This window comes from Limulus polyphemus, unplaced genomic scaffold (assembly GCF_000517525.1).
Source record: "Limulus polyphemus unplaced genomic scaffold, Limulus_polyphemus-2.1.2 Scaffold344, whole genome shotgun sequence".
Lineage (NCBI taxonomy): Eukaryota > Metazoa > Arthropoda > Merostomata > Xiphosura > Limulidae > Limulus > Limulus polyphemus.
In genome coordinates, this window is record NW_013665954.1 from 492,367 (window position 1) to 517,693 (window position 25,327).

General features: G+C 31.2%; 2 protein-coding genes across 3 annotated transcripts in view; one reads left to right on the forward strand and one right to left on the reverse strand.

Moving 5' to 3' along the window:
* Nucleotides 1-2,719, forward strand: part of LOC106457549 (general transcription factor 3C polypeptide 4-like) — a 49,374-nt gene extending 46,655 nt beyond the window's left edge. The window contains exon 14 of the mRNA XM_022383525.1: nt 1,417-2,719. Within this exon, the coding sequence (XP_022239233.1) occupies nt 1,417-1,848 (432 nt within the window). The 3' untranslated portion in view covers nt 1,849-2,719. The remainder of the gene's footprint in view (nt 1-1,416) is intronic.
* LOC106457550 (probable tRNA N6-adenosine threonylcarbamoyltransferase, mitochondrial) lies at nt 2,697-24,916 on the reverse strand. 2 transcript variants are annotated; one of them, XR_002610194.1, is made up of 9 exons: nt 24,134-24,916; nt 21,672-21,771; nt 19,862-20,019; nt 16,271-16,400; nt 13,736-13,940; nt 11,716-11,995; nt 7,786-7,935; nt 3,454-3,525; nt 2,804-2,849 (listed from the first exon to the last, which is right to left on the reverse strand). XR_002610194.1 is itself a non-coding variant. In XM_013916981.2 (8 exons), the coding sequence occupies exons 1-8, from the start codon at nt 24,394-24,396 to the stop codon at nt 2,720-2,722; spliced, it is 1,338 nt and encodes a 445-aa protein (XP_013772435.1). In that variant the 5' UTR covers nt 24,397-24,913; the 3' UTR covers nt 2,697-2,719. The 2 variants fall into 2 exon arrangements, 1 of the variants encoding a protein (XP_013772435.1); XM_013916981.2 differs by lacking the exon at nt 7,786-7,935 and having other exon boundaries at nt 2,697-2,849; nt 24,134-24,913.
* Nucleotides 24,917-25,327: the final 411 nt, after the last annotated feature.

The window sequence follows — 25,327 nt, forward strand, 5'->3', positions numbered from 1 at the left end:
CTTTCCTGTCATCCAAGATGAAAAAAAAAACATTTTCAAACTATTTACACATTTATAACTTGAAGAAATTCACAATAGCAAAGTATAATGTGGTTAAAACTATCATGACCAGTGAGCACCTTTCGGGTGTTGAGTGCACATTAACTTTCAAAGTTTAAGTAAAAATAGAAATTTATATATTTCAACAATTTTAAACTCAAAAATATAATTGGTACTCTTTCATTTTGTAACATTTATTTAATGTACTTTGCTTATAACTAATGCACTTGTAGATTTGTTTTAGAATTTTTCTGCCCATTATAATACATACTTTCTTAGCAAATATAAAGAAACCTATCTTCCCTTAAGATTATACAGTAACTAGCCATGTCCTGTTTCTCTTGTGATTTCCCTTCTTTGTTTAAGATGTTATCAAAACAACTCTTCCTTCACAGCATTTAGTCTGAACAATTACTAGTAAAGCACAGCTTTGAAAATAGCTACAGTCAAACTTAAGTATCATTGGATAGAGAAGATTATAAATTATTTCAATGTAAAGTGAATAATATGGTGTAAAATGTAACTCGTAGCTTCACAGGGAAGTGATCAGAGGTAGCTCCTTGAAAGAATTAAATTTCCTAATGTGGAAATAACGTCTGATCAGAGTAAGCTATTTACTGTTATTAATACACAGATATAGAACCAGTAATTTTAATATTAATTTTGCATGGATATCTAAATTATCAGTTAAAATTTACTCATTTCCTTTACAAATAAACCATTTTCTACCTCCTTTTGCCCCCTCCCTCCAGACCATAGTGGCAGTTGTGAACACAGCTGTGCTTGCTGTTAACCTCCAGATTGTTTTCAGCTTGACCCATTTTCATTCATGTTTTATGTAATTTGATCAAGTACTTCCACTGTGAAAAAATAAATCAAGGGATGTCGGTGATTCCCAATCAGCCTAGGAAGAGATAATTCTAAAATTTGAGAAGTTCACAATAACAAATTTTATTGAAATAAATTTAAAGGTTTTCATACTTTTGAAGAATACACAAATAAATGTTTTCTGGCTTAAGATCATTACTGTGTTCCTGTGTCTGGTGATTGATTCTGTTTTGTGCCCACAGTCTACTGCTGTTGCTTGGAAAACTCTTGTTCTGTGTTTTATACATAACTTGGAAAATATTTCTTAATAATGGGGTAGAAAAGTTCTAATGATTGACTCTGAGTGACAAGACCACTTCAAAACTAATTATGTGTTATTAATGTGCATAAAGTCTTAAAATAGAGTATGTTTTATGTGTATTTTTTTAATATTGATGTCCACCTTTTATGTAAACAAAGTTAAGCACCTGAAACTGATAGGTATGTTTATGAAATAATTAATATCATGTGTGAGTTTTTACTTTTTTTAAATATTATGTCATATTACAGGAAAAACTGCAAGTTGTAGAAGATCTACTTTTACGTAATCACATCTTATCCATCATTTCCATGTTCCAGCCTAAGCTTGACTCATTGACACAGAATCAGCACATTTCCCTGATTCTCATGTGTGACTGGTTATTCACTAAATATGACATAATTGTACCTGAAGTTTACAAAGTATTTGGTAAAGGTGTGCCTCAACGTCTTGAAGATATTCCAGCTCGAGAGACTTGTCCAGTATGTAAAAAGGATGTCCCTTTCACTGATGCTTTTTACGGGTCCTGCTCCAATTCTCATACATTTGGTCGATGCTCTCAGTCACTACTGTTGTGTTCTAAAACTTACTTAAAGTGTTCATCTTGCTTAAGATTAATGATATGGCCAGTTGTGTGGAATGAGCGGGAACACTGTGCAGTGTGTTCCTACTGGCTTAGATGAGAAAGAACCTTTTAGGACTGACACATTAACTTTGTAATCAAATGTCTCATAAATCAACAAAAGCAAGAGATGCAAATATAAACATAAATAACATAAGCTAATCTTATTTGAAAGTTAAGTTTAGCCTATGTAAAGCAGCAAAGGTATTCTTTTATTCACTACTTATTAACATATTGATAGCATTTAGTTCTAGCAGACTGAAAGTTTATGTATTTAGTGTTGTTAAATCTTTTAATAGAATTTCCATAGAATCAACTATTAAATTTCTGATATCTCTAAAATGTAAAATGTTTCCTTAGTAGATACATTTTCACAAATATAACCTAAAAAATGTCATATTCAGAATTTAAAATTTATCTTTAATATGTAAATACATGGTCATCATATACTGAGCAAAAATGTTTTACAAACATGTGCAATGCCACAGATAAGTGTGTTGACTTACTTTTATTAATAAGCTTTACATGTTGTGTAACAAATTCCTAAAACATTTTAGTTTTCAGATTTCAAAATACATAGATATTTTGGAGAAAGTACTGAAAGTGTATATAAAAGCCATTTTGTTTTGTTGAACTCCATCTATCAGTACTGAAGTTTCTTTTGCAAAATGGAAGCCACGCTCTTTAGATTCTTGCCTTTACTTGAATAAGCTAAGCAGACTTTTTTTTTATTTTTTTATGATTGAGCAAAATTTAATGTAAATGATGATGTTTGTTGGTAGATAACATTTTCAAGTGTTTAAGTTATTAAACAATTCATTTGTTCAGTTCATTTCAATAAAACTGTAAACCTGTTAGGCCCAAGAGGATAGTTAAAGTATGGTGTTTAACAAAATTTCTTGCAAGATATTTAAATAAAATATTTTTTTTAATCATGAACAATACGATATGTTTATTACAGTTATAGTACATATTAACTTTTGGGGGATTTTGATCTTTATATTCCTGAATTTGATGGACAGTTCTTCTACTGACTTGGAGATATCTTTTCCTAATGGACACCTAGGGAAAAAATTATGAATTATTTTTTAACTTTATGGCAAAACCTTAACACATCCATTTTAGGTATAATGATTACTTAGAGCAAAAACATTGTACCAACACATAAGAAGTATCACTTTCACTACTAGTGTTTGTTTTCTTATTCGTTCTTTTAATCTAATAATCATTTTCTAGATGTTTTTGTTTTAACAATTACATAACATTCCTAACTTAAATTGTTTTTATAAACATCTGCTTTCGTAAGGTAATCCATTCATAAGTTTTAATTTTTTACTTCCACCTGGTGCAAGTAATGTTTGTTTTTTGTTTGAGAACAATGTAATTATTTTAAAGAAATAATAGTATTACCAATAATAACATTCTAAAATGATGTGTTCAGTGTATGGACATCTTAAGTTCAAGATCTCTTGATATTAAATGCCAAAGTTTCCAAGAGCATTTGATATAAATTTGTAGTTATATCAGTACTTAGCAAGAAATATCAATCAAATTTTCGACACATCTGATTCTGTTAGTTCTGTGGTTTTTAAACATAAATATGAATTAATCCTTCCTTCTAACTAGTATTAAGCTAGCACAAAAGAAACCACTTGAATAATCTTACTTTGCTTGGATATCCACTTCATCCAGATTTTCAGCAATTCCAATACCTGCTTTATATCTTTCTATGCCATTCCTACATTATATATAATAAATAAACATTCTATAAATTGATAATTTATGTGGGATGGACCACTATAGTAAAACAATTTAGAAAAAAAATTGATAGAAACAGTTGCTTGGCTGTAAAGAAAATACATCCCTGCCTGGGTAGAATTGGTAGAAACTACACAATGCAAATCACTATTCATAATATTAAGTTCCAAAGTAGACTTCATCAATTTGTTTAAAAGTGTACATCAGCAATTAAACTTTATTTTAACAAGATATCCATTGAAATGGAGTATTTAAGTGTTTCGATACCTCACTACTATAAAGGCTTGGTTTGGTCCGCTATTTCATTGGTGGTAGTGTCTGGGGTCACTGATGAGGAATGGAATTCTCCAAAACTAGTCTGGCTCACATAAATGCTCCCAATGAAAGAATAGACCATTCCAAGCTTTTATTTGTTGTTAAACAAATGTTTAAACAACTCTATTCAAGATATCCATTACAATAATAAAATTGTAAGTCTAATGTATCATATTTTTTAAGCTCAAATATTTCCTTATTCTGGGTACAACACTTAATGTAAGTTTTGTTTGAAAAGATTACTAAACAAAACTGATATATACTGAAATGAAAGATTATTTCTTTACCATGCTGTTACAAAGTTTAAATCACACACTTAATGCCATTATTATAAGAAAGATATTAAGCAAATCAGTGGTAAAGAATTTATCTAATCTTAAATGAACTACAAAAAGTTTGATTTATACATAACTACTGTGAACACTATACAAAATTATATATGTTGCAATAAGGAGAAAAACCAAAACTTGCATAGCTTTCCTAAATGCTAAACCGTACAGTCCACTATCTTTGAAATAAGTCATATGGCTCTTGCATACAAATTGGCAATATTAATTTCCTCCAAGCTTCGAGAGCTGTATAAGGGGCTAATATAAAACAGATATATCATAAGTTCTTAATAGCTTGTCATGGTTTTTCTTTTGTTATAAACTTCTGTGACATCCCAACTAAAGGTCCAGAATGTAGCAGCAGATATCAACAGTGAAGAGTTTATCATAGAATGGACAATGGATGGGTAATGATGCTTAACAACTATTTCAACTTTGAAAAACATCTGTTGTCTTTTGTGACCTTAATCTCCTACCAGCAAGTTAATCTTGTATATATTGGGAACCACAGTGTCTGCCCAAGTGTTCGTGTGTCTCCCGTTTGAAATAATGGGAGAACAGGCATGAATAACGTTGATGCCAAATTTTATTTCACAAGCAGGATATTCTACATTAACATGTTAAGAATTAATCACACTATCATTCACATTTCAAAATGTGATGTAACTTAAAGAATAAAAATGTAGATTTACCATATGTTGTTGTTGAGCAGCTCTTGGCATGCCTGAAATGCTCAACAATTACTTTTCATGGTGGGCAGTATAAGTAGCTCAGAACTTTGGGTCTGAGTGAAACCAAGGGTGCAATACAATTAACCTTTTTAAAGACCATGAAATAATTTAAACTGATATGTTAACTTAAATTTTTCCCATCACTGGGGCTGTACTTTTGCTTGTATCTCATAAAATGTTATGTGATTATATTCAATGGAATGGATCACTGAGTAGATGTAAAACAATACGAGTTATTTTCTCATCACTACATTATGGTAATTACTTCATATACATACATGAAGAGATGTAAATATGTGAAGTAACTATACTTAAGTATTTTTATTTTTAAATACTTTTACTCTAACTTAAGTACATGTTAGGAGAAAATATTGTACTTTAATTATACTAAAATTTTATCAAAATCTGTAAAGTACACAAATTTGGAAAATGCCCATGGATAAAGAAACCAATCCAAGGATACAGAAAATAAGGGAATTTAAATTATCTAATCATGCTCGTTCAGTTCTGGCAGCTGATAATTAACATCAGTCCTATAATTCGCGTCTCTTTCACTTTGTTTGGGTTGTTAATGATGTTGGACGTGAAGGTGATTGATTCTACCTCTGACTCTGTGGGTGCTGGCCATACCTAGAGAAATTCTTCAAGTTCAAGAAGATGGTAGGAAATATTGTCTGCCTACAGTGGTTGACAAAAATGGTTGATGTGTCAGCATACGCAAACACATGGAAGTAAGTGTAATCTTATTACTCAGGGGAATTCTCATTGTAAACACTGTAGGATGCATAAGCTGATAAATTCTACATTGTGTTCCTGGAACCTGGGTCAAGTTGGCTTATTTCTGTATGCATGCTTTGTTGCTCTCGAGAGTATCGTATTATGGTGTCATGTAAACAGTCTAAGGACACAATCGTTGACTTGTTGCTTTATCTTTAGCTGATTTCTACTTCAGTCATTGACAGTAAAATAAACACAGAAAATAAATGTTAAATGTTTAGCTGTACAAACTCTGAAAAGAAGTACTTTGAAAGAGGGCACGGGTAATCCACTCCCTGAAACCTCCTGTTGACAACACACTATGTCATGGCAACGTGCAACTCATGAACACTCATGTCCTGCATACACCAAACAAAATGGAGGGCCTTAAAATTCAGAAAGTTAGTACAGTCATTATGGAATCCAGCTTTGTGTGGCTCTTTTTATATTAAGGGCACCTTGCTATAGAGGGCATTTGGACACAGTTTGAAGAGTACTCTTAATGAAAAAAAAAATTTCTTGAAGTTTGAACCCAAAGAGACTTTTCCCAAATTGGAAATTAAGTATAAATAATAAAATTCAACATTTTCTTATTATTCATGGAATTTAGTGAAATAATTTAAGAAAAATCAGACCCGATATGTTTAAAAATAAAATGTTAATAGAAAACTGTTTTGGTTGTCATTTTACTTGTAGACTGTTTGCATCTTTATTATTTACTAATCATACACAAATATAATGGCAGAACCAGTTTTAGTGACAGAAGATTTAGGAGTTTGATTAGGACATGTGCTAACCTTACTTCAGTATATGTAATCCATTTTGGTTTTAATATGTTATTTTAATTTATATTTGAACATATTAATGTAATATTATACAAGGGTTGTCTCTTACCTCAATGTAAAATGTTGTTATTGCTATTTTACTTTGGTTATCTTAGTGAAAACTGAAATTACGACTTAAAAGTTAAACGTAGCTCTGAGTCTGCCATTGTAACAAGAGTTGTTTTAATGTTATATACTCTAAGTCTCTTAGTTTAAAATACAAAACTTATAAGACATTTGTATAAATTTGTATTCAGAATGATATGAAAATTTAAATTATTTAGCTCAAAATTGGAGAAAACTGAAAAGGAATTTCTAACTATTAATAACTTAGCCATACTTGAAGTGACAACAATGTCAGCCTATGAAACGTGTCGCACATTGTTGAAACCAAAGCTTAGAAACTTATGATTAATGTATCATATGCTTGATAGGAGGCTTCTTATCCACCTTTCATTCCCATCTTTTATTTACATCACATCAGTGGGTTTGTCCTCTGTGTCTTTCATAAACTTTTATAATCATTACCCAGAATTCCCACTGAGCTTAATAATAACTGGAGAGCATAACCTAATGGATGCAAATAGAGGATTTTGAAGCAAAATGGATGGCACATTGAGGAACACAGTCTTACTTGCTATAATTTGTATTGGCTAAGAAGGTTCTTATTATTCTAACTGATTTCAACATGTAGTTGACCAAGATCACATCTGTTTTCTTTTGTTTACATGGGAGCATGCTCTGTCATAAATCTTTAATATTTAGCATTGACAAAACAAATTGTCCTCTTGTGTAGATTTAAGAGCATTTTGAGGGGGGGGGGATTTTGGTTTCTAGCAAAGTACAAAGTGTCATATGAATGAAAAATTCCATCTTGGGAGGGACTTGAGCATAGAATCCCCAGAAAATTTCCATTTTCACTGCACCTTTAATATGCTGTTTTTTATTACAGCATGCATCAACATCATCTCCAGAAGTACTCAGAGTTGACATCGCAGGCTGGGAAGAGGAAGGTCATCAAAACTGAAACTTCAGATGATTCCTCAAACAAGGAATGCAAGATATTCTCTGTGATTAATTCTAAGAGCATGTCCAAGCCCATACTCGATAAGACAGTTAACAACTATATTAAGAAGGGACTTCATCCATTCAGTATTGTGGAGTCACAAGAATTCCAGGACTACAGCTTAATGTCAATACAAACTGTTTGTAAGTGAAGTAATGAGGCTACTACAGAGATGAGAAATAATTTGATAAATACAGTGATTAAAGTGCAGTACATTACCACAACTACTGACTGCTGGACATCCAGAAGATAGAGTTATATTGGTGTGACTGCTCATTTGATTGACATCAGTCGTCTTGAGAGGTGTTCTGCTACACTAGCCTTCAGATGTTTGAAGGGGCCACAAACCTGTGATGTCTTCGCCAGCACCTTGAATCATATACATTCAGAGTATCAGATCTGAGACAAGATTATCAGAACTATAACTGACAGTGAATCAAATTTTATGAAGGCATTCAAGGTAGTTGGAGAAGATAAAGTAAAACAACAGTCTCAGGATGACGAAAGCATTAAAGAACAGGTCCAGATAATGGCAGAAGATTAAGATGATCCAGCAGAGGATATCAGTTTTTCAAGATACTGTTGCTCTTCTAGACAAGGAGAGTGACATCTATGTATATAAACTCCCTTCACATAACCCTATGCATGCCACCTATTGAAACTGATTCCTACAGTGGATGTCATGAATGTACAGGGCAATGATACATACTAGAAATTGTTCCAATCAATCTTTAGAAAATGTCGGGCACTGTGGAACAAAGTTGGTCGATCAGCAGTACCATTTTTGAATCAGAATGCAAGCTGCAGCTGATTTGGCCAAACTGGAAAAGGTAGAGTTCTACGTTCTTGGCCATTGAGAGGATCTTGTGCATTAAGCAGGAGCAAGGAGAAAATGCCATTAGGAATATATGTTCAGCATTCAAGATTAAAATGTAAATAGTAATTCATGATTTCCTTGCTTTTGAAATTGCTGGACCAATCTTTCTTTTTTGCATTGTACGTATATTATTTTCCTCATATATTTTGCCATTCATTTATTAGTCAAACTTAACTGTAGGACATGCAAAGGCTTAATGTAAGAATACGTTTACTAGTCTTGATGTCAAATGATCTGTGAGGCCTATGGTACAGTTCTACATATGTAGAATTTAATTGTATATTAAGGTTTAATGTTAAATAGTAATGTTTGCTCATCCTGATTTCAAATGAACTGAGAAGCCTAAGAAACAGTTTTATACAAGTATGATAGGTAGAATTGTATATTATTTTAACACAAATATTAACTTAACGTCCTGTAGTGCTGGAGTTCATGAAAGAATATCACACAGTGATGAAACCAGTGACAAAGGCACTGGACATCTTGCAGTCTGAAACTAACACTCTATGGGGTGGCTGCTTCCTACATTCTATCAAGGACAAGTAAGGCTTGATAAAGTCTACTATTCTGCAAAGCTGTGTCATCCCCTAGTAACTGCTCTTAAGTCAGGATTACAGAAGCGGTTTGCCACCATGTTGGAGAATCCAGAATTAATCACTGCAGCCATCTTGCTGCCAAAGTTTAAAACTACGTAGACCAACCAAGATTCCCTTCTCAAAAAAAAAGTGAGAAATTTAATTTATTAGATGCTTTCATTGATGTTCTTCCAAGAAAATGCAATCAGCCTCTGTCAAATGTCAATATCTCTTATGGTATGGTTACAAACATAAAATAAAAAAAAAATTGCCTTTCCACTCAAGCTATGTCATGAGATGATGCATCTATTTTAAGAGATGTAATTGTGTAAAACTATGCTGTGAGAGAAACTTTTTATAAATTGAAAATTTTTCCTGCATATATATATATCTTACAGGCAGTGTCATACTCCTATTTATGTCAACAATCATAACCAGCTGCTCCATATCTTTACCACAAATGATTATTACTGCTTGGTCTTTCTTTCACCATCAATATTTTTAATGCTGCTGTTCCTCTCACTAACCTCTATTTTGCATCTGTTTCCCCTTTGTTCTGTTCTTAAGTTTTTATAACCATTATTTCTTATTTCTTCTCTTTTTCAGGACTGGATTACATTATATTTGAGGTGGAAAAGAAATCACCTGATGCACAGGAGACAGTTGAGAGCTTCAATGATGAAGAAGATTTCTTTGCACTACTGAAGAAGCCTCAGCTGTGTGTATGAAGAAGGGGGCTAGACACATATCTGGCCAACTCGGTTAACAGTAGCATGGTTATGTTCAAGTCTTTTCCCAACAAATACACCACTGACTGGACAGTAAAAACTTTGAAAATCAATTATTGTTAAAACTTAATAAAAAAGTTCTGCTAATAAAGTCTGTTGGCCATGTACACTGTAAGATGTTACTTTCTACTTGAGTATATTCTGACTTAAGTACAATTTAGAAGTGGTACTTTTACTTCAACTTAAGTAAAAAATAAAATACATTTTACACCTCTGCATACATGTAGTTACTGACAAAAGACATTTAATATGCATCTACTCAAGGTTTATACATCCAAAAATTTAAAAGAAGAAGCAGGAGTATATCATGACTTTGAATGGCAATTAAACATGTACATGTCCCTGAATGATAGAGCAGCAGTTAAATAAGAACTTTCAAATGAAAACCTGTACATTTTTCGTACTCTTTAGCTCTTAAAAACAAATTATACTAACTTCAGGCCACCCAGTAACATTTTTATTTCTTCTTAAAATAGGCCAAATAAACCTATAAATTTGAAGATATCCCTATATATTTAACCAAAACCATTGCCTCAAAATTTTAAATATTGTACCTCAATCCAAATACACGGTGGCATAGGGTTTTAAAATACAAACCTAACTTTCATCAGCAACCACTCTGTGCTTTCTTTGCATTTAAGTGGTACACCAATTAGTTACCAATAATTATCTAACACAGATGCATGGGAATATGATAAAGATTGTGCAGTATATTTGATGTGGGAGCAAATACAATATAAGTCACATCTATATTTAGAAAGAATCTTCAAAGAAAACATTTCTTTTTGCAGTAGCCCACTGAGAAGTCCATACTTTATATTGGCTTCTTACTACTAGTCTCACTATACAGCATTATAGATATTTAAGTTTTTGTTTTTCTTAAATAAACATGACTGACACAGTTAACATTTGTAAACTTGGAAAATACCTAAGAAAACAAAAAAGGATTCCATTTATAGATATTGCATAAAAAAATATATTAAAAAATGTGTTATAAAATTTATCAGTTTTTTCCACCATCAAATGTCTTTTTTTTTCTTTAAAATAAAACAAAAATAGAATGTAATAGTTGATCACTAAGTAAAATTTATCTATAGTTTTAGCATGTTCCTTGTATCTTTTCTATGTAAGAATACAATTTCCATTTTCTTAGTGTTAAAATATAAGTAACTGTAAAGATTTTTTATTTCTCAATTATGATGCACAAAATTAACAGTATTCTGTATCTTTATTGCCTTGTTCTTTCTTTAGGTAATGCATTACTTGGACATCTCAGGATGAAATTCCTATATTTTAAAAAAGTTGTACATCTAGTTTTTATAGCAATGGCCAGAAGAATTAACTGATATATCTATGTGCATCCAAGTTGTTAATTAACTATAATATGATGTTCTTCAATAAAATAATTTCAGATTCTTGTTTTAGGTAAAAACAGCATCAATAAATTAGAAATATTGAGGACTAATTTGAGGTTAAAAATGTCGTTAAAAACTTAAGTATCATGTACTAGTCAAATCAGTGTATGATGTCTAACTTAAAAAAATATACAAGACATAACATGATATCTCATAACTAAGATTTGATTGTTGTATTCTATCCAACCAAGTGATTTCTGGTATTAAGTAAAATACTATGTCTACAGTGTTTTATTGCTAGCAGAGCTGCTGTACAGTGAACTTACTGGAAAGCTATACTGGACTTATAAAGAAAGAGATGTTTGGATTTACTATCAATCGTATTAAAAATCATTTAGTTCTTTTGGCTAACAGTGGTGTCTAGGTAGTATGAATACTGACTAGTAACATTTATGTAAATGGTCATGAACATTTACATAAAAATATAATATACTGATTACATTATTCTATCATTAACTTTTTCTTCATGTGAAAAGTATAAAATATTTTCTTACCAAGCTATCATAATTCCATTGTCTGTACATAATTTTGGTGGAGGGCACACAAGTTCAAAGTCTATGTGATCACAAACTAACTTCAAAACGGCACGGATGTAATGATTGCAAGCCACACCACCCGAAACCACTAGAACTTTCTTGTTCACTGGTAACAATTCTTCAAGTTCACAAAATAACAGTGCTCGATGTACTCTCTTTACAATATGATTGGCGATAGCATGTTGGAAAGATGCACAAATGTCTGCTACATTTGGGAGAATTAGATCACCAATAATATCTATAAAATATAAAAAATTCTGCCAATTATGTTTCATTTTAGACAAAAACATCAATTATCTTAACTAAAAAATTTAAGAAAATAATATTAAATCTTTTTTCTGGTCTACAGAATATTTCTGGATAAGTGTATTCATGCTAATTACCAACAATTAGAAAGTTAGAAAAAAAGCAACCATACGTATGGTAAGAAAATATTTAAAAAATAAAACAAACTACTAAATGTGATAAATGTCTGTGGACCTATATAAGGTTATCAATAAATTCAGCAGGGAATTTACAATATTCTTAATCTTGGTCATTTCCTTGAGTAACAGAATTTTTTTAACTTGCTTTTACAAGCAGCTGGTTAAATCTAAACAAACTAACTTTTAAAACAGCTGGTATAAAATGAAAATAAGCATATAATTCAAAAAATGTTAACATTCTAAACATTCACTTTAATACTACTTCATTGTTGGTTTTTAGCAGGATAAATGTATAAAAGGCAACAACAGTCTAATGCATTCTACTAACTTAAGTATGTTTGTTTCTTAAATTTCATGCAAAACTACACAGGCTACCTGGCTTGCTGTCCTTAATTTTGAAATGAGAAACTAGAAATAAAGCAGCTAGTCAACACCACACACTGCCTACTCTTATAATGTGCACAGCCCCAAAGTGTTGAGCAAGATTTAATTTTTCCAGTAACAGGTTGCAAACCTCAGATCCACTGAGCTGCTCTCAGCTCAGAACTTAAAAAATATGAAAACCAATATTAATGTGTCACAATAACATCTCTGATACACTGGTCTGCAATGTGTTCTAATTATTGGTTATTTATCATTTGCATGATACACAAAATAACATGTAAATCTAGTTATAACCATTAAAAAACTTGGTTATTCCTCTGGAATGCATTACATGCATAGTCAAGCAATTACACCTGTGTAGGGATATATGGAATGAAGGTTAGTATATGCCAAAGATCTAATGACACAATGCAGTGAAAGGGTTATAACAAACAACCTTACATAATTTTAAGTAATTGTAAATCTAATTATTATTGTCCTACCATAACAGTAAGCAAACTTTTATTTCATTTGTATATGCAATATTATGAATTTCATGTTGAGATATGACTTCAAAAAGTGCATTTAGCAACTAAGAAAAGGGTAGTGAAATTCAAATTTGCCTTGTGAAAAGTTAAAATATATGATAATATTGGTAACTGAATTTTACATTTCCTAATACCAAACAAAAATTTGTTGTAACAGTTTCTATCAAAAGGCAGGTTACTTTTGATTAATTAGTAAAAGTAATGTAAATCCAATGCACTTAGTGACAACAAAAATGATTTCTTTCTTAGACTATAACAAGTTCCACAAGCTATGGGCTAACTCATAAATAAAATTAAACAGTCACTTATTTACAAACTGTGTACTTTGTTGACATATTAATTCAAATTTTTTACTCTAAACTGATTTACTAGTTCACTAGTGTTTTTTGTACAAAAATGTTCCCAATATCTCTCAAAAATTCAAGATACCATATCAAACTGAAATGCTCGGAAAGTTTCTAGGCATCACTATATCATGTGAAAACTCTCTCTATCAAACAAAATCTAAACTAAGATATTAAAAACATAGCCAACAACAACAACATTTTTATTACTTGATTTAAATATACATTATATACAACTCCAAATCAAGTAATTTATATTACTGCTGATACTATTCTAAACTAGCATTTAAATAACTACCATGTTTTTTCTCCTCCGCAGTAATGATCTTATATGCTCTAAACTTTAATCCTGCAAAAGAGAAGTTGCAATCTCTATATTTTGACAATGGGGTAGGAAAGTTAAAGGCCTGAGAATTTCCTTCTTTAGCTAAAGTTTCAATGGCTTGTCCACCTCCAACAGTTGACAAAGCAGGAATATTCCTGAGCTTTAGGCGTCGTGCAATCTGGAAGAAAGAAGTCTTGTAAATATCAACAAATATCAGTGAAACTGTAGTTACTCTAAATATGTATCACTTTATACATTTCATTTCATGAATTTCACAGACCAAATTAGGCTCAACAACCCAAAAAGTTAGGTATTCAACTATAGGTAACCATTTTTTAATTACTTCACATAGTTGAGAGAATTTAACTTATTAAATATTGTCAGATGATTTAATTCAGGAGTGAATAATATACAGCAGGAAAATGGTTAAGGAGAAAGTTATGGTTTGGATATGATTTTACTAAGTACAGTATTGTGATAGGCAGCAGCACCCTTAGGGCTAATTGTTGAAGTTTCAATTATACTGCCAATCACACCAAATTTATTGAGTGAAGGATTGCAGTGGCGAGTGAAACTCACAAGTCGTTAACTCGAGGAAATTTAGAGTTAGAATAAAGAGACTGTGACTGATATTCAAAACAATGCATTAAATTTATTTAAGTTTCTCAACATAAAATATATTTCTTTAATCAATTACTGACTTTTAATTATAGGACGTGTTTGTGTCAACAACACTATTACTTATATCTCGTACATAACACCAAGTTTCTTAGCTTTTATATGTTTCTTTAGAGTCCATCCAATTCACATTAATTGATTAAGGGAGAAATAGTTTCATTACTTACAACATAGCTGAGCTAGTAAATCTTCGCAGTTGAGGAACCTTCATAGTTGCTGGCTTATCAGTGACTCTTGGGAAAATCTCGATTCTTCCTGGAGAGAACTGATTTTTGCTCCAGACACGAGTTTTTAAACCATATTTTCTTTGTATTCTTTCGACCTTCCAAATAGCATTCCTAACTACCCGCAAGTAGTTCTAACACTTTATTGGTCAATCTGTGCAACTTCCTGGGCTAATCCAAAACAAGAACCAAAACTCTCAAGTAATTGGTTACTGTGATGGTGAGTGCTCGGTTGCATTTTCACTTGTTCTATTACACTGGTCTGGAGTAATATATCTGGCATCAAAGTGCCGATTTGAGATGTTGTCATAAACTTTTTAGTAGTCTTTACTACTACTAACTCAGCAATGGTAATTTATCATTGTCAATCTTATGGCTAGCATTTCTCTCAACACCTCTGTTGTAGCTCCATTTTTTTATAACTCCTAATTTGTGATTCTCAATACCACTTAACCAGCTAGCTGTACTTTCCTAGCTCTTGACCTTATTTCGTAATATAGATGTCTTTACTTATGCTGTTTCTTCATGTATATGTTCACTTAAAAAACTCAAAAATCATAACTTCTTTCCTAGATTCTTTTAAAATGCTGAAATATTGAAGCAATTGTAAAATTCCCTCAGAGATATCAAATTCCTTCACTCCTCCCTCCTTAGAAAAATGTTGTTACTTGTAACAAAATTTTACTAGTCAACCAGTTGTTCCATCTCTCTTTTCCTCAACCAACGTACAATGCTACTAAATCCATTTTACAATTAATCTTCAATATCTAATATCTCCAAAAGTACAACTTTGAATATTGATTGGATAATATACTGATTATCAATACATTTAATACATGCAATTTATTACATAACGTAAAATACAAAATACATGACAAATTCTAAAGCCAATAACTATAGCACTGTTAACTGATACAATGTAGAAGGTAATAAAATAAAGACTATATTATAAAGAAACCTCAACCACTGAACAATGCTACATTTTGTATGTTCAAAGTTTGCCTCTAAAAATATTCTAAAAAGTTTTTTAGGTTGCTGCCAAAGTATTTACGAAAAGATGAAAATAAACCTATAGTGTCTCAACACAAATTAGAATTTGTGGGTTTATAGTTTTAAATAATAATATATTTAAAGTTAAACAATCAAAATAACATTTCTTTTATAAAATAACAATACCAACCAGCTGACTGATTCACTTGTAAGTGCCATGTCTGAAGCAATGTTGAAGAAAAAAAAATACAATGCAAAAGATGCTATAAGACAACTAGAAAAAAATGAAAACTATAAGTTCTACAAAAATACCTCTTAATACTTGATTTTTTAAAATAAAAAATTAATGGAAAACATTTCACTCAAAATGTTTTTTTTTTCAATGTGATATCAGATACACTGTATTAGCATATGGTATTTATTTTACAAAAAATTTAGAAAACATTTTAAATTTATTGTATACAAAAAAAAGGAAATAATTTAAAATAATGACTTCACATGATACCCAATTTTCTGTCTACCCAAGAAAGGCACTAACATTGAACTAGTTTACATATTATGAAAACTTAAAAAACAAAAATACAGTGGTAAAAAGAATGTAAGCTGCTTTAGTTACCTTATCAAATGCTTCCCCAGGGGCATCATCAAGTGTTGATCCCAACAACAAGAAGTCATCAACATTCCTTACAATGGCGAGCTGACAGTGTCCACCAGAGGCCAAAAGAACCAGAAATGGAAACTCAATACTAAAAATACATCACATACTTTTTTGTATTTTACCAAAACTGTTAACTAAGAGCAAATATCAGAAAATAAGATATATATATATACTTTAAGCTGTTTAAGGCAAAGTGCACAGGGAACTTATTAAATGTTAGAACAAACACAAGGCTAAGAATTATCAAGCAAAAAATTAATTTTGGTAAGGTTATGGTGATATCAATCAGTGTCATGGTTAGTAGTCTATATTATTACTTAAGTATAATTAATTAATAACTAGATACTAGTCAGTTTTTATCCTATGTTTCAACTGCTAATCTTCTGCTGTCTTAAAGGCAAGTCCTGAGAAGATTTGACAGGATTTGATCCTGGGTTTTCTTGATAGAGAGTGTTGCATTAGCAATTCAAATGGGGTCTTATCCCATTAAAAATTAAATCAACTAACTATTTGAATGTTTTCCAAGATGGGTATTCAAGTTTTTCTAACTTCTCTGTTCAGTTTCCTTATCATGGAATCAATTAGATAGATGTAGAAGGATTCTGTTATTTTCATTTTTCTTGTATCTGTAGGCCTCCTCTAAGCCCCTGTGATATATGAGTTATGTATCTTTGTAACAATCATGTCAAGAGATGGGAGTTTGGTATCTTTTTTTCTATTTATTTTGTGAATTGTATTGCAGGTTTTTATCTGTTCAGTTGTTTGATGAATTCTTGACTCTTCTCTGAATGTATGTGGCCATATTATGAATGTATTATCAACACATCTGATCCAAATTCAATGACAAAACCTTGTTGAAATGTACATTTGCTGTTATGATAAACTTATATTAAAAAGTTTCTTCATTACCCATTCAAGCCGTCTCCAAGCATTATTACATCTGAGTACATTATTACATTGGGAGTAGAACAACTGCTTTGAAGGTGTTAATTTCAAAATTTTCCAAATAAAGGTTACAAAATGCTGTTGATAGGGTTAAGCCCATGGCTAGGTCTTCTTGTTGTTATTAGTATTTGTCTTTATATTGGAAATACCTTGTGTTCATACAGAAGGCTGCGAGTTCTATGAACATAGATATTATCATTTGGGTTATTCATTAAGAGTTCTCTCATTTTCAAGCTGTTGATTAAATATTTGTTATGTTTCAGTGGTCAGTACATTATTGAGAGGTTGGACACATCAAAGATTATCATAATGTCTTGCAAGGTTATCATGATTACTTTAATAATATCTAAAGTGGTCTAAGTTCTTAACATGTAAAGATGTTTTACCTGTCAATAAATTTGGCATCAAAACATACCTTTTATTCCAATTTTAATATAAGTTTGATTTCTTAACGTGAAAGGGAAATATTTATCTAAGTTCTCAATTTCCACTTCTATGTATCATGTGATGCCTCTCTGCTCTGAATTCTCCTATTTAGATTTTCTTTCCTCCCTTATGTGAATTTCAGAATGTCCACCAATTAGATATTGACAGGCCAGAATTTAAGATAAAAACCTTTTATTTTCTGAGATATCAATAAATTACATCCACCACTGAAACTCTTCACGCTTACTTATTTATTTATGCTTACTTGTCAGTGATACATGTCTATAACCAACAGAAAGACCATTTTGTAAATTAAATGATTATGAAACCTTTAATGTTAATTTATTTTGGTAAAAGGTACCATTTTTCAAGTAGATTTTATTGAATGAAGACAAAAGTTAGTGTTCCAGTAAGTAATGAAACTTAATCTTTTTTATAGGCCAGTTAAAAAGCCAGGTAAATTATAGTAGTTTGGGTGCATTCTGACAGAGAGGGTAGCCATGTTTGTGAATTTTAAGTAGACCATGAATGTGTGGAGGTGTTGTTGTCACCACTGTGGCATACTGTTAGTTTAACTGTTTCTATACCAAGTATTTGTTTTGTTTCTTGAACAGCTGTTTGACTTTTCTTCCTTGTGTTAGCAGTTAAGTTAAACTTGAATGTTTTTGTAATGGCCATCTTCAACACAAATTTGGTGTTTGATAGGGTATTGTTTTTTGTCCATGATTACAGCAACATTAAGACTGTTATGGTGTTTCTTTCGTTAAGTTTCTGAGGGCAGTATTATAGTGTAGTTTACATTTTATGGCTTTCTGAACTAATGACTTTATTTTGAGTCTGAATTTTTCTTTTTTTTTTCTCGTAGCTGTAAATTATGTCTTCTATGGATGTAGATATATCCAAAATATGTATTTTGTTATGTATTTTGGTACTGTTTTATCCTTAGTACATTTTCTTTGGATTCTGGTTAATTATGGCTATTAACTTAAGTTTATTACCATATGTTGAAGTGTTTGTAGTGTCAGGCCTCAAAATATCCACTCCAAACCCCAAGATATGGCTCAGATGTGTTGACAATACAATCTTAATATGCTCACACACTACAGACAAGATTCATAAATCTATGAACCACCTGAACTGAAAAAACCCATAGTACAATTCATAATGAAAATAGAATAAGATAAACTCACATTCCTTGATGTGATGTTACCAAGACACCTAACTCATTTACCACAGGAGCTTACAGGAAACATGCAGATCTGAATAAATATCTTAACTATATATTAAACACCACAACAGCATAAAGACATACATCACAAACTACCTAGTTTCCACAATGAAAAAAAGATTTGTAATTACAAAAAAGGAAAAACAAAATGGTTGAACCTTCACTGACAATGGTTACCTGGAATATGTGATAAAGAAGAAAATAAAGATAAATACAAGGAATAAAGTTACAGACATGCACCTAAGTTCCCCTATGTCAAAGATCTCTCTGAAAGCATACAGGAAATATTTAAACAGCATAAAGTCAGAAAAGTATTCAGAAGCCATAACATAATACAATTACATTTTGTACACGCCAAGTCCCCTACATACCAAAATAAAGGAAAAACACCATTTACAGCATCCCCTGAGAATGTGAATTCCAATACAATGGAGAAACAAAAAGACTTATGGGAAACAAGTTTGAATTGAAGAACATAATAGGCATGCAAGACTTAGTAATACTGATCAATGTGAAACCAGGTATTCTTGGACTGCAAGATATCTTCAAATCCTGAGGCACGATTTGCTGAAACCCTTGTAATTTTCTTGTTTGTGGTGTGTCAGAGAAGACCATACGATAAATTGGAATAATACAAAAATAATATAATACAAACCACAGATGAGAAAAAATACAAATAAAGCCTCTTACATCCACCTAATTGAGAACACACTCAGTCAACCTAGAACAGAAGGCAACAAATTTTGTATAGCCCTCTCTGAAAACATTGAAATACTCAGTTACTATTGATTCAAGTTCAATTGGAAAAGACCCCAGTCTAGTAAATTACATATCAAACTTTCTATAGGCTACTAACCACAATAATGAGACAAAAAATTATTCACTTCATAAATACTTACAAGAATTAAACTTGCAAAAACTGCTCAATCCTTATATATTCTAATACTTACTTGTGTACCATTCTGGCAGTCAAAGCATGAGCTTCCATATGGTGAATAGGTATGAAAGGTTTAGATGTTTCTTTGACAAGTTGCTTGCTATATTTAAGACCAACTGATAATGACAATGGAAGGCCTGGTTTCACTGTTGTAGCAATAGCAGAGAGATCCTATAAAACAAAGAAAAATATTATATATATATATATATGTTAAACTCCTTTTATAATGTGTGGTATTCTGATATCCAGCATTTAAATTTAAATATCAAGTATTTGCAATACAGCAGGATTTAGGATAAGCTAAGCAAAGAATAACTTTAACATTAATACTGAAAAAAAGGAAAGCAAGTAAAAGTAGGGCAATATCCTGTAATTCTAGATCATCTATGTTATCAATCATTCCAATTTTAAACATTGAAGTAAAATAAATCCCTTAGTTTGTCTGAACTACTCCAAGGCTCTTCACCACCCCTTAAAATGAACAGGAAGGCATGACACAGAATAAGGGTCAAGTAAATATAAAGCTTATGGAACAAATGTTCTTTGTAACATTTATCTAAGCTACAAGATTAGCATACGTTCTACATCCTGCTTGCAAGGATGTCAGAAACTACATGCAGAAGACCTGCATACAAATTTATTAAAATTACCTGAACATACCTGACTAAAATTGCATTCTTCAATAGTTACAGAAGGGTGAGATAAAGCAGTTCTTTCATCTACAACAACTGTATATAATAAGTTACTTATTTTCAAGACTTATTGTTTTTATTCAAACTGATGTCAGTACATGTGTGATTAAGTAATACTCTATAAATAAATTTGTAACAGTTACGTGACATTGTTTAAGCTAGGTAATTTAATCGATTACATCAACTAGTTTCATGTAAACTAATTGATTAGTTGCAAATAGTGTTTGCAATCACTGCTATTTTTGATTATTCCAACAGACAATAAACCAAAATTACAATTAAATCAATTGTAACCAAAATAATCAACTAATCAAAACTATGGTTTCTGATTTTTACTGTTTTTGTTTATTCTAACTATCCAAGTAATCAAAATACTGCTGTTACATTTTATGTTTTATCAACTATCACATTTTATAGAGTCAAAAATTGACTTTCATGAACAATTTCAGACAGCATCTGTAAATTAAACTGAGGTTTAACACTGCTATTGTTATTTGACATATATTCCTGTATTAGCATGTAACCTATTTAAAGCCCAATATACCTGTGGTAGTACATTTTTAGAAGGAAGAGAAAAAATTGTAATTACATCATCAAAAATAGTATCTAACTATGCAGGGATCAAAATATTACATTCCAGAGGAATTTAACTTTGCTTGAGGAATTTCATTGGCTTTCCCAATGGGAAATGCTAGGTCCATCCATATTCCTATAGTTATGACCAATGAAAGTGAACATATTGCATGGATTAAATAAATAGAAAAAAATCACGAGGAAATGCAACAACACATGAGGGAATGTAATATTCCTAATAGCTTTCCCTCAAATGAATGTAATTTTATTTCATTATTTCTATCCCTGAGAATGTTACATTTTGGCTAAATATTTAAACATTTAACATGAAATGCTATTATCAACAGAAAATGGCATTAAAAAAAATTGTTAAAACATTGCCATACCAGTGGTTTTCTATGAAGAAAAAAAAATCTCATTAAGTCCCATCAGGCTGTGGGAAATAGAAAAAATAAAATGCAAGTAATACAAACAGTTTTAGGAAAATTAAATGGGAAAAGAAAGTATGCCCCGAAGTCATAGAATGAACACTTATACTTATTATACAATTAGACGTACCTTTAATTCACATTGACTTCTTTCCAGTGCCATGTTAACAATACCTTGTATGTGCTTGTGGTGTAAGTCACGAGCAATAGGTGGTATAATTCCCCCATGCCTTAAATAAATAAATAAAAAAATAACTTTATTCTTTAAAAAGAATTAACTTCCTATTTATATAATTGTGCATTAACAAGTATATTTCATTTTTCTTTTGAATTATAATACATGTATGCATATACGGTTACCCCTACAAAGTGAAATGCAGTAATTGATAAATCTTGAGAGAAAGGTGCCATTTTTGGAATGAGGCCAGGCCTTTTTAATTGGGAATGTTTGTGTTAAAACTTATTAGATTGGAAAAATTATACTAATAACATTAAGACAGAAATTGACAATAACTGAACCATTTGAAAAAATTGTGAGAATGATAACACTAGGAACTTTTGACAGGGTAGGAATCATCTTTAGCTAAGACAACTTTACTTTTCTAACAATGTGGTTGGCCTTTGCAATGGGTTGCCTTCGAATGTGGTATATGCAGTTAATATAAGGGAAGGATTGATAAATATGTGAATGATAAGCACTGGCTTTGTGTATTTTATTTTCGAGTTTAGTACAGTGGATAGGATGGCTTAGATGAACCAACAAGTTCCTTGTTGTCTTTAAATTACCGTATTTTTCGGAATATAAGACGCACCCTTATTTTTGAAGACAAAGTTTTGGAGAAAACTTTACTATACCAACTTTACTAACTCCATTACTATAATTTATTTTTTTATTATTTAGGGAGCATTATAAATAGTTGTTTTTAGAAGAAAAAACTACTATTGTTATAAATAACACATTCAATTGAACTAAACTATGCATGCCTATTTAAATATATTTACACATGGCTTGTGTATATCATATATATACATATATATTATTCATACCTTCGGTGTATAGGGCACAAGCAGATTTTGACATAACATTTTGAGGTAAAAAAGTGTCTTATACACTGAAAAATATGGTATATGTATATGTGTGTATAATGATATATATACATTTTTCTTCAACATTACATTTTGTAGTGTCACATGGCTGTTTCTGGATGTTGGGAATTTTTTATCTGTAACACTAGGCCCTGTAAAATAGTATTCTCAATCTACATGCACAGTACACCAGAGTACTACTCAATCTGAGAACCTCTAAAACCCCACCTGATTTTGCATGTATCCAATTTTATGATGAGATTGACATAAATGACAATAATCTAACATGCTTATTCTTAAAAAAACATTTTTCAGCTTTGTTGAAAAAAATTATTTCAGAACAATAAATAGAAACCAATAGGCACAAAACTGAGTGCTGCTTTTCAAATGAACTCTCAAATCGAGTCTATACAATGATTTTCTTTGTACAACTTTCAATCCAAGACTGGATTTTTCTTTGGCTCATGTAAACTGCTTTCTTTTCCCATCTTTTTCTTTCTAATAATCACTTAATCATTCACCTACTAATTACTTTGAATACAAGTGTTGAGTAATTTATCTATTTTTGTCACTGTTATTGGTTATGCTTAGTAATTCATTATTTTTCTTTACGTTAAAATGATTTGTTTCCTAATAGTTTGTCTTGAGGTATACTTAAAAAACACTTATAATTAGATACAACTTTTATGCCAACACCTAAGAATTTCAGTTGAATAAAGAAGCATTTGTGAGTCTCAGGGTAGTAATTCCCCTTGTAATTTACGAATTACTGTCAAATGAACTTTAAAAAGTATGATTGTCTCAAACAAAAATTACAGGGAAAGCTATGTGTGTGTGCTATAAAAACTTTGTAAAGTTTTTGTTTTATGTAATTGAATGGTTGAATGTTATACACACATGAATTTCTTTCTTGTGCCCTCGTTAAATAAAAATCATTTATAATTATCAAATTCCTAATCCCTCAAAAAATATATTATGAACCACTGTACAAACTAATAAAATTTGATGTAGACCTTTACAACAATCAAGATTGTTACACACATGTATAGAACTTAACAAATAAGTAATAATGTGTACTTTAGCCCAAACTTTGCACTCCAGATCTAATTTGTGTAACTAGAAGAAAACAAATTATAAAAACAGTTACAAAGTCTGAATTTTGGGCTACTGTCTGCTTTATTACTACAACACATACAGTTTTATTTTGTTAGACTAAGTGATGGCTATTCATGTAAGGTTTGGTATCATTAGATCATATTCTGACCACAAAAAAATTCAAAAAAATTTGACTTTTCACAGTTTATTCATATCAAAAATCATATACTTTAAAGAAGCTAAATTTGTGTAATCATTCGTTACATAAATGTGAGAATAAGTGACTGTTCTAAACATCACTAAGTGTAAAAAGTAAAAGAAAATATATACAAACAATCATTGAACAAGGTGTTTTTAGTTTACATAAATAAAAGATACACGTCATAATAATTAAATATTGATCAAACTTACTCAAGATGAATTTGCAACTGAGAATGCAATGCCTCACCAAGTATATTTCCATCTGCATCAACAACTGCTGCCCCTGTATCATCACAGCTTGTTTCAATTCCTAAAATCACTGGTGAACTTTGTCTGTGAGTGTAATACAAACGCCTCCATATATTTTTGAACTCTTTGTAATATACATTTCTATTTAAGAAATTATGAATATATTTATACGTCCTAAGAGTCCTATTTAATGATACACTCGTGACATATCTTGCACATTGCATAGCAACTCTATACAAATTACAATTAAAATATACTATACATATAATTAGTAATTTAGTAGTACTACTAATATTAATAAAATTTATTCATTTACAGGTCCACATTAACGAAGAACAAAATCACGATAAACAGTAGATCGCACTTTTGAACTTGATGTTTACAATCATTTCAAAAATCACACGCATAAAAAACATAGCATTTTACAACCTGCCCCACAGAAACATTCACAAGCCTAATAAACACACTGCGAGTGTGTTCGTTAATTCTCGCGTGGAAACTACACTCGTTCGTTAATTCCCAGTTTCGTCACTTTGTAAACTTAGAAGGTGGTATTTTTTGTTACGAGCGGCCATGGAGCGGGAAAATGAAAATGACGCACAAACATCAAGAATCTGGATGAAAACCATCTAATGACAATTAACTTCCCTCTATTAAGCTTGAAATTGCAATATGTAAGACTTTAGCATAACAAATAAAGCAAAGTATACACCAGTGCAAATGATGAACATTGAACATAAACGGACATGGCTCTGATAGGGGTTTGGTTTGTTTTGTTACGTCTCCGTTTGTTAATTAACTTTCCGTAACTTCGTTCCGACGAAACTTTAGCGACACAAGTCCTTACTTAATAAAACTGGTTTATTCTTTTCGAATACAACTTTACGATACACTTATTTTCAACAATCGCGCTAAAACAAACGCTATATCAACGAACGTCAATAATACTTCTGACTGCAGTTCAATTACTCACTAACTACACACACACATTCCATTCTTCCGTCACGTTGTCACCCCTCTTTTATATACCAGACTACCCTATATCTAGTAAATACTAGAGCATTCGCCAAGGTACAGGATAGTTCCAGAAACTAGGTGGCGCCACACCAGTCACGTGACCTAGCTGACGCAACGCTGCCCCCTCCTTAGTATTGT